The 10,797-nt window shown below is 33.9% G+C and overlaps 1 protein-coding gene across 1 annotated transcript in view; it reads left to right on the top strand.

Annotated features, from left to right (window-relative positions):
• Positions 1-10,797, top strand: part of ZSWIM2 (zinc finger SWIM-type containing 2) — a 22,117-nt gene that overhangs the window by 6,183 nt on the left and 5,137 nt on the right. The window contains 3 exon segments of the mRNA XM_017881435.1: positions 4,901-5,111; positions 6,303-6,551; positions 9,809-9,893. Of these exon segments, the coding sequence (XP_017736924.1) occupies positions 4,901-5,111; positions 6,303-6,551; positions 9,809-9,893 (545 nt within the window).

Here is a 10,797-nt window from a genome sequence, read left to right as displayed (position 1 = left end):
AATCCTCTCTCTCAGTCCCTTCATGCATGATGACTAGGTTGTATGATTTTATATATATTGTTTTCTTTTTGACTTCTCCATTGTATTTACTGAAGTTAAATGTTGACCTTTCTCCAAAGTCTTATTCTCTACACTATTCTTCCATATCATTTTCACAAACTTCGATACTGAGGCTGTCCAATAGAAATATAACATACATATGTAATTTTCTTTTTCTTTTCTTTCTTTTTTTTTTTTTGAGACGGGGTCTCGCTCTGTCGCCCAGGCTGGAGTGCAGTGGCCGGATCTCAGCTCACTGCAAGCTCCGCCTCCCAGGTTTAAGCCATTCTCCTGCCTCAGCCTCCCAAGTAGCTGGGACTACAGGCACCCACCACCACGCCCGGCTAGTTTCTTGTGTTTTTTTAGTAGAGACGGGGTTTCACTGTGTCAGCCAGGGTGGTCTCGATCTCCTGACCTCGTGATCCGCCCGTCTCGGCCTCCCAAAGTGCTGGGATTACAGGCTTGAGCCACCGCGCCCGGCCCCATATGTAATTTTCTAGTAGCCATATTAAAAGAAGTAAAAAGAAACAGGGAAGTAATTTTAATATGTATTTTAACTTAACCCAGTACATCAAAATATTATTGTATCAACATGTAATCAATATAAAAGTTATCAGCTATTTTACTTTTTTTATATTAAGTCTTCAAAATCTAGCGTGTTTGTTATACTTACAGTAGATCTCAACTCTGACACTATATTTTCAATGGAAATATTTGATCTGTATATAGACTTCATCAAACTTTTCAGTTGAAAAATAGATTCACATATCCAAATTGTTACATACTTATACATTTTTCTTTAACTATAGATTATCAGCTTTAAGTTAAAAACTAAATTTTTAATTTAACAAAATTTAAAATTTGTCAGTCACACTCGTCAAATTTCAAGTACACAATAGCTACTTATGGCTAATGGCTACAATATTCAACAGTGTAGTTCTACCCAATTAAATTCAACAAATATTTATTGTACCACATATTAGCCAGGAGCTCTGCTGGATGCTTTTTATAAATTGAAAAATATGTATTGCTAGTATATGAATGTCTTTCATCTGCAAACACAGCAATTTTGTATTGATCAATTTAATATTTTACATTGTATTATTATTCTTTGCACTTATTGAAGACAGCAACCATTCAGTCTACAGTAGGGAATTTTTTAATGTTTAAAATTAATCCTATATAATTTGAGAATTTATACTTCCTTCTGAAATAAAGATTTTTTATATCTTTTGTATTTAAAACAAATTTTAATTAGTAAACATTGAGAAAATCCCATGTGTACAAAATAATACTAGAGAGTGTAATAATATTCAAAGAAAGGAAGTCTTAGTGATCTTAGAATTTATCATTTAAATTAAAGCTAGAATAAACATATATGAAAAATAAAGAAAACTATAAATAACTACTCCTTAGGATTATGTGTAGTATTTAAATAAGTGTGGAGGGAATGTTACTTGTAATGGAAGAGGAATGTTTTGAACATCGTTCAGAGATTCTTTTCTAAAAGGAATCTGGAAGCAATTATCTACATTCCAGTGTTGCATATAAGAAACCTGAGACTCTCTTTTCTTTTCAAAGGCCGACAAAAAATGATTATGTGGGAATTTTATTATGAAAATGTTAATTTTTGAATGCTGAACATTCTTTTTTTCACAAACATTTTCCCAACAAAAGCTAGATATACCACCTGATAGTTCCTTTTAAATACAATAACTAGTGAATACTATCTGTTCTTTTGGAATTAAATATTTATGAATAAAATTAAAACTTCATTAAAGGAAATCTTTCTAAATTCTCACCAGAAAGATGTAAACTTTTTATTTTCTATTTTCCGTTTATGATTTTATATATATCATAAAACAGCCTAATATTCTGTCAGAATGATGTTTTCTGCTTTTATCAGACATTGTTACTTTATTTATTTATTTTTTATGTTTTATTTTTTTTTGAGATGGAGTCTCGCTCTGTCGCCCAGGCTGGAGTGCAGTGGCAAGATCTTGGCTCACTTCAAGCTCCGCCTCCCGGGTTCATGCCATTCTCCTACCTCAGCCTTCTGAGTAGCTGGGACTACAGGCGCCTGCCACCACACCTGGCTAATTTTTTTGTATTTTTTTTTTTTTCTTAGTAGAAACGGGGTTTCACCGTGTTAGCCAGGATGGTCTCAATCTCCTGACGACCTCGTAATCCGCCCTCCTCGGCCTCCCAAAGTGCTGGGGTTACAGGCGTGAGCCACCGCGCCCGGCTACTTTGTATTTTCAATGCTATATAATCTCTGCTATATAATGACTTTCATTAAAAGTCATCAAAGGCTAGCTAATATTTCACTAAATATGGTATATTATAAGCAATTTAACTTTCTTCCACTATTAAGCATTTATTTCTAACTACTTGTTATATTCTTTGTATATGAAGCTTTTTGTTCTTTTCAACTATTTCCTTAGCCTAAAATCTTATTGTGTTTTGGAGTAGAAGTGTTAATATTTTTATGTCTTCTCCTCATATGTACTGCCAAATATGTTGTCAGAATACTTTTGCTGATTTACAGTGATTTCAGCAATATGTCAATTTCTTTAAGTTTTATTTGTTTTTTGGATTCCTGTTTTTGGCACATTTTAACTGTAGTACTTAAGCATACAAAGAAAGATATTAACAGCATATTTAAGAAATATGAAAATAGAGACACATAGAAATATTTTTCCATGTTAGTAATATTTCTATAATTTTGGAAAGAAAGACAGCCACACAAAGGAGGAAAATACCAGATACAAGGTTCATAGTAATCTATCCATGCCTGGTAAATGAAATAAGAAAAGAGTTTCTATTCTCTGGTATATTTATTTATACCAGAGGATAAATAAATTTTAGGAAGATCTAAAATGTCTTCAAATACCTTTTTTTATTATACTTTAAGTTCTAGGGTAAGAAATAACATAAGACAAACAAATCACAACATTTATGATAGTGTTTATTCAGTCAGTTTTATTTAGTGTCTGTGCTTTATTCTTATTTCAACTCATTTGCCTTTGATGCAAATGAAATTGAACATCTTCCACTGCCTTGTTTACTATTTGTGTTTTATGTGAATTGTATTTTGGCTATTTATTAGGCTAAAACTGCAAACATTTCTTAATTATTATAAGCATTACTTTTTTCAAATGTTTTCTAATCTGCTATAAATTTTCTCTATGACTTTATTCAATTTTGTTACACATATGAATTTTGTGTTATTAAATCGGATCATCTGTTCTTTTCATGTTTATTGTTTTGACCCTTTAAAAATTGTCTTTCTTCCATAGTATCAATAGTTCTTTGGAGTTTTTTTTTTTTTCTGCTCTTTTTTATCATTTTTGTTCTTCATTATATAATAGCATCAGTGTGCAGTTGTTTTGGTATAAGTTGGAGGTTGGTATTTGGTTTGAGTTAATTTTCTCCATATTGCCACCCAGTTATCTCAGTAACAGTTATTAGATAATACTTCTTTTGCTCTTTGTTTAACAATGTTTATTATTTAGAGCATCTCATATATTATTACATTTATTACTTGTACAACACATTGTGATGTCAGTTTAGATTAGCTGCCTTGCTCTTCTCTTTCAAAATATTCCGTATAATCTTATGCATTAATTTTTCCAAATTCACTTTAGAAGAGTTTGTTTCTTCCTTTTATTTTCTAGTTCACATTTTACCGCGCAGAACAGTTTGTTGCCAGCTTCTTTTATGAAATTTTATTCTTCAGTATTTCTGGTGACCCTGTGCATCTTTATTCCCCAAAGCACAATATTTTGTTATTTATTTTTCTCTCCTTTTTTAGGGAGCAGATGTTGCTGTGTCTCTGTGACAAATAGCCCTTCTTCCCCAAAGTAATGGTTAATCAATGTATGATGCCCTTCCACAGTCCACTTGCCATTCCACCTCAGACAGGGAGCCGCGATTTCTGTATTGAAATGTAACTGTGATGTTTTCAGTGTTTTTAGTGTTTAGTTGGGGAGTCTTTCCAGAAAAACAGAGCATTTTATTATCTTGGAAATAATTTTTAATTCATATATAGTAAAAAGATACATAAAATGAATAGAAAGCAGGGGACCGATAACAACTAGCATTTAAATTATGACATGTTCAGGAGTAGGAGAGGGAAGGGGGAAGCAGCAAAGAGATGGGCCAAGGAATAAAGAATCTAGGATTCCCTGATCAAAACTATAGGCACTTAGAATATCATTCCCTTAAGGATTGCAGAATGGAGAAAATTCAGAATTCAAAACGTGCACATGCTAATGGTGCAGGCAATATAGTAACTAATAGATTGTCCTGAGAACCGCTGACCAAATCTGTTGAGGACGAGGCTGAGACACTCTTTTTTAGGTACGCAAAACAGAAACAGAAAATATTTACAATTAGTTAAGTCTTGCTCTTCCATTATTTTTTAATTCACTTATTCATCCAACAAATAATTACAGTAGCTACTCAGATATCAGTTTCCTCCTTATGTATTCATGTCCCATTTATTTTAATATTCTTATATGTTCATAAAATATTTGTTTATGGACAAGTGAACAGCTCAAAGTATAAGACATGATTGTAACACCAATCCAAGGATGAACACTATCATATTCAAGTGCACTGTTTGCATTGACTCTTTTTTAGTAACAGGAAAAAAAATTTTTATATTTTTTCATATGACTCTCTTGTGACATTTTGGCTGTGAAAAAAATGTAAAGAAGTGGTCAATGTCAGTGTGATAATTCAGTCAAAACTGTCTCTCTGATATTTGAAAGAAAATTCTAACTTTCAGCATAAGTTGTTACCTCTCTGTAGCTCCAATTTTGTGACTGAATTTTAATACTTTGGAATTTTTCACTAGCTGCTTTACAATTGGGTCTTGGAGAAAGAGAGATAAGTGACTTGCTTCAGGGGATACATCGAGTTCAAACTCCCCAACCAGGAACAAATGACCACAATGAACATGTTGAAGAAGATGGGTACATTAAACAGAAGGAAATTGATTCCGAGGATATCTGCTCTATTTGTCAAGAGCTACTTTTAGAGAAAAAGCTTCCTGTCACCTTTTGCAGGTGATGTAATTTTTCTTTGGATTCTTAAAACTAATTAAACATTATAAAACATATTTGTAATTTATTACCTTAGAAAACTTGATAGGGAAAAAATAGACAACTTTACCTACCGCTAATTTATACTTAATTAAATTCCTTTGTTTCCTAACACACACACACACACATATATTATATATTTTTATATATAGTATATATATTTACATATAATACATATTATGTATGTTAGGAAACAACATATATATGTGTGTATATATGTTGTGAGCTAAATATATGCTCTTACTCTAAATCTTTCTGAGCTACACTACGAGGGTAAAAATTGAAGCATAATTCCACAATTATTCCTCCTCCTACCTTAAGTAACAAGAGTAGAGTAATTTCTGTGTTTTTATTTTATACACATGAATAAATGTTATGGCTTATTATAGTTATAAAGACTTCTCTGGAAGTAAAGATTATTTTATTTTGAAATTACAAAATTATTTTCAGTTTTCAAAATTCTATCTTCAAACCTAAATAATTCAATTTTCACATGTCCACAAATGTTTACTGAGAGTCTAATGTTCATACTTTTCTTCACAGCACTATAAGGTTGGACTTGAAAAATTTGGACAGCCATTTGCCATTGCTATCTTTTTCTCCTGATCATTCTTTTTTCTTCTGATAATTTAACAAAACTTTTGTACACACTGTAGTTGTTCATGTCTGCTTCTATTGCATATTGTAAAATTATTAACTACTTTCCAAAATAGTATTTCTCTCAGCAGCTATTTCTTTGGTACCACCATGTACTATGTGACTTCTGGAAAAGTATGGTGGCACCCCTGCTCTCAGTGAACCATTTTATTAAAATAATAATTATTATTTTCCTTTGTGTTAAGCCTATATTCATTCTCACTTTACAAATGAAAATATTTTAATGTTGCAAAATCTTTCACCATTTCATTGCAATGAAGGAAAATTTAAGTTTGGAATTCTGATGTATTAAAGATGATAGATTACTAGAGTGAGTGAGTGTGTGTGTGTATGTAATCAAGCTATAGCTGAAAATCAGTTCAGAATTTATTTTTATGTGGAATAAAGATGGTAGCACAGGAAATTTTACTTATATAAATATATATGTAAAATATATATACAATGGATATATAAAACTGCTCTATACAAATGATAAACTTGAATTTTTATCTCTCATAGGTTTGGCTGTGGCAATAGTATTCATATAAAATGCATGAAAATCTTAGCTAATTATCAGAGTACATCAAACACTTCCATGTTGAAATGTCCTCTGTGCAGGAAAGAGTTTGCACCATTAAAACTTATTTTGGAGGAGTTCAAAAACTCTAGCAAACTTGTAACTGCAGCAGAGAAAGAGAGACTGGACAAACACCTTGGAATTCCCTGTAATAACTGCAAACAATTTCCAATTGAGGGGAAGTGTTATAAGTAAGTGTTCTCTGTAAACTATAAGCATGTGTTCTTTTTATCTTTTTACATCAGGAAACTTTGAGCATTAGAGCACCCATTCTATAGCCTCTCTCTTGCTGCATATACTGTTTGACTTGTGTGACAACTGCTTATTTAGGACTTACAGACTGACCTCTATCTCAGTCCAGTATCTCAGGAACTCCAATCATTTTATTTTCTTCTGTGCAAGGGTATTGTTTTGCGCTCTGGTCTAGATCGGGTCTGAAGTAGCACCCCATCCCAGAAGCTCTGGACACACGATAGGTGGCTTTAGCCTAGATGAGTTTCCAAGCTCAGAGCCTTGCTGGATCTCTCACCGTCTGTAACTTTATTTGAACTACCTTTGAGGTCAGTTCCAAGAATTCCAAAGATTGGGCCAGAGGGACATTGACTAGATTGACTGAATATTTAATCCAGTCCTCCCTACTCCAAATTGCAATGAGTACAGGTTTTACTTTCTTTCATATCTTATACTTAAACAACAACTACAAAAACATAGTAATTATTAGAGAAAACAATTTTCACTGTGAGTAACCCTCAAACTTTCCCACAATTCTCACGATAAAACATAAATTAATTGCTATGCCTAGGAAATTGTGTTTTCTTAATTAAAATTTTAAGTTAACAGTACATTAATAAGAAAACATTATTTCAATCTTTGTTACATTTTTTTGAAATGCATCAGTTTATTTTTCAGCCTTCTTGAATTACATTATGATGAGCCCAATTTAAATTATATATATATTAAAACTCATAAAGCCATAAAACATTATCACATCCAACAGCAAATTATACCTATCTCCTTTGAATTTAGTTTTGTTTTCTGTATGTGTTACACAGAAGAAAGTTAATTATTCACAAAGTGTTTGCTGGAAAATGGCTGGCCTCAGAAGGTTCCTAGGGAGGACTCTAACTTGGGGAGGAAGTACAGAATGTTTACAAACTTTTAGCAAGAGGTATTTAGCTAGGTTCAGGAATGTTGTTTAAAGAGGATTCCAGGAAAAGGAAGGACTTGATCTTTGGTATTAGCAGCCGTCATATGGGCAATTTAAATTTTCTCAAGAGGGGTGGATAGCACCAGTGAGGGAGGGGCTAATGTCACATGTGAAAGAGGGGGCTGGGACATGTGGGGGAACAAGGACATGTGAGGGCCACAGTATAAAATTCTCAGTGCTTACAATCAATATTCCCCAAATGGTTTACATACAACTTTAGTATAAATCTTGCTTTTAGGTATGTTGTTGATGACAGTACACTCCTGTCACTCAGAGCTTTCTGACTGCTTTTTCTGTCCTTGGGCATTATTCTTCCTACTAAGTAAACACATGACCCACTATCCTGCTGCCTGCCCACTAGTGACCCTACACTCTCCTTTGAGAATCTTTTCTTGTCTCATAACTTCTCCTCTAGGGATCTTGCTAACAATTACTCATCTCTGTCTCCATTCTCTTTTACAAATTAAAGAATGCATTTTCAATGTTTGTGACTCCATCCATTTTTCATTCCCTCGAGTACTGACATTTCAGTCATCAGTCTGAAAAAGTATTTCCATTTTTTTAGGAACACGTTGAGTAGGAGACAAGATTAACTAGAAAGTTTCTTCATTCCTTCTTCATTAGAATTTCAGAATTTAACTACTTCATCTTTTAAGAGGTTAATTCCAAAATTACTAGATATATGTTAAAATACAGAGATGCTTAACTTTTTTTAGCCCAACATATTTTGATGTATTGAATAAATGGCACCATTTCTTCAACCCATTGCTGTTAATTATTAAAATCTTCCCTGTATGTACAAAGAGTAATAATGAATAAATTAGCATTTGCTTCTTTTAAGATGTCTGAGGAACATATTTTCTTAAATTTCTCATGGCGATAATCTTCTAAATATTTGATAACTTGAATAATAAGTTTACTTGATTACTGCTCAGAATATTTTCAGTTTGGTAAATTATGCTGCAAGTAATTTAAAATCCTCTGCTTGTGACAAAATTTTTATAAACAATATAACTTTTAGATTGGGCTTTTATGGAAAGTGGTTTTTTTTTTTGACTTGTCAATAGTTTTCACTGAGATCTTTTATGTTTACCTTTTCTATTCTGTGGGAAAGAAAGAATAAATTTTTATTTTCAAGAAGTATGCTGCCAACTCTAACTCTGGCACTCATGAAACAACTGGAAAGCAGCACTGGATAATCAAATGACAGAGTATCTAATAGACTGTAGATCCTATAAGAATGTAGAGAAAGAGGTAAATGAAAGCTAAGGTAGTCTGAGAAGGCATCATGGAAGGGGCATGTGGTGGACAAAATAGTAGACTTCCTAAAATGTCCACATCCTTATGCCCAGAACTTATATGTCATAGAGGAATTAAGGTTACAGAGGAAATTAAGGTTCCTAATCACTGACCTTGAAATAAAGAGGTTATCCTGGATTGCTTGAATAAGCCTTGTGTAATCATATAGGTTCTTAAAAGTAGAAGAGGGAGGCAAGAAAGTCAGAGGGAAATGTGATTGTGGAAGAAAGGCAGAGAGATGCTACTTTCTTTGTTTTGAAATGGTCACGAGCTAATAAATGTAGGCAGCCTCTAGAACAGCAGTCCTCAAACATTTTGGCACCAGCGACCAGCTTTGTGGAAGACAATTTTTCTACAGGGGTTATTGGGGGATGGTTTCAGGATGAGACTGTTCCACCTCAGACCATCAGGTACTAGATTTTCATAAGGAGCACACAACCTAGATCTCTCATGTGCGCAGTTCACAATAGGGTTCACACTCCTATGAGAATCTGATGCCACCGCTGATCTGACAGAAGGTGGAGATTTGCTCTCCCACAATTCACCTCCTGCTGTATGTCCCGGTTCCAAACAGGTCACAGACCAGGTCAGCGCCTGGGGTTGGGGACCCCTGCTCTAGAAGATGGAAAGAGCAAGGAAATAGATTCTCCCCTAGAGCCCCCTAAAAGTAACACAGCCCTGCCAACCCGTCGGTTTTAGCACACAGAAACTCATCTCAGACTTCTATCCTATGGAAGAGTAAGATAATACATTTGTGCAGTTTAAGCTAAGTTTGTAGCAAATTTTTATAGCAGCGACAGGAAACTAATACACAGTGTGACTTGAGATGATCCTTGTCATGTTTGAATTGTTCCCAGGAAGTTTTGGTCTGAATTTTTCACCCAAAACCATCACAATAATAGGATGTTTTATCTTGCATGTTTTGATGTTTTGTATTTTTAGGTGTACCGAGTGCATAGAATATCACTTATGCCAGGAATGTTTTGATAGCTGCTGCCATCTTTCCCACACGCTTACATTTCGTGAGGTACAGTATCCATCTTGAATCTAAAACAGTGTTTCTATTTGTCCTGTTGTAGAGCTAAGTCAGTCTAAGAGTAAGAAGAATAACAACACTGTGGAACAGAGCTGATTGGTTTTTAATACAAACCTAAAGCTATATTTTTAGGAGAACTCTTTTCATAAGGATGCACAAAGCAACCAGTTCTTACACTGGTAATTTATAAAATCTGACATGATAAGAAACATCTGATGACATTATGAATAAATTTTGGAACAGAAAATATAGCCATCAAACTTGAATATTAGTTTTTAAAAAGCTGTCAACATTACAAATTGTCTTATAATGAAAAGTCAAAACATTTATGATTTTCTCTTAAATTTTCTTACATAAACAATAACGAAACATGGAATTTTACTGGGATAATTTAAATCGTACACTTTAAAAGTATCTCCTGATGTTGAATAATACTACTACTTTCTGCTTACCAGACAAGATAAAATAAAACATACACAATTATTGTTATTTTTTACCTTAACAAGTAATGCCATTAGAGTAGCTGTGCAATAGCATGAGACTCACTAACAATTTGTAAATAACGTGTTGAAAAATAATATATATGCTTTAAAATATTGTGTATTGGCCGGGCGCAGTGGCTCACACCTGTAATCCCAGCACCTTGGGAGGCTGAGGTGGGCGGATCATGAGGTCAGGAGATAGAGACCATCCTGGCTAACACAGTGAAACCTCATTCTCTACTAAATATACAAAAAATTAGCCAGGCGTGGTGGCGGGCGCTTGTAGTCCCAGCTACTCGGGAGGCTGAGGCAGGAATGGCATGAACCCGGGGGGTAGAGCTTGCAGTGAGCCGAGAATGTGCCACTGCACTCCAGCCTGGGTGACAGAGTAAGACTCCGTCCCAAAAAAAAAA

The sequence above is a fragment of the Rhinopithecus bieti genome, unplaced genomic scaffold (assembly GCF_001698545.2).
Source record: "Rhinopithecus bieti isolate Rb0 unplaced genomic scaffold, ASM169854v2 scaffold_12512, whole genome shotgun sequence".
NCBI lineage: Eukaryota > Metazoa > Chordata > Mammalia > Primates > Cercopithecidae > Rhinopithecus > Rhinopithecus bieti.
This window is presented reverse-complemented; position numbering and strand designations above follow the sequence as displayed.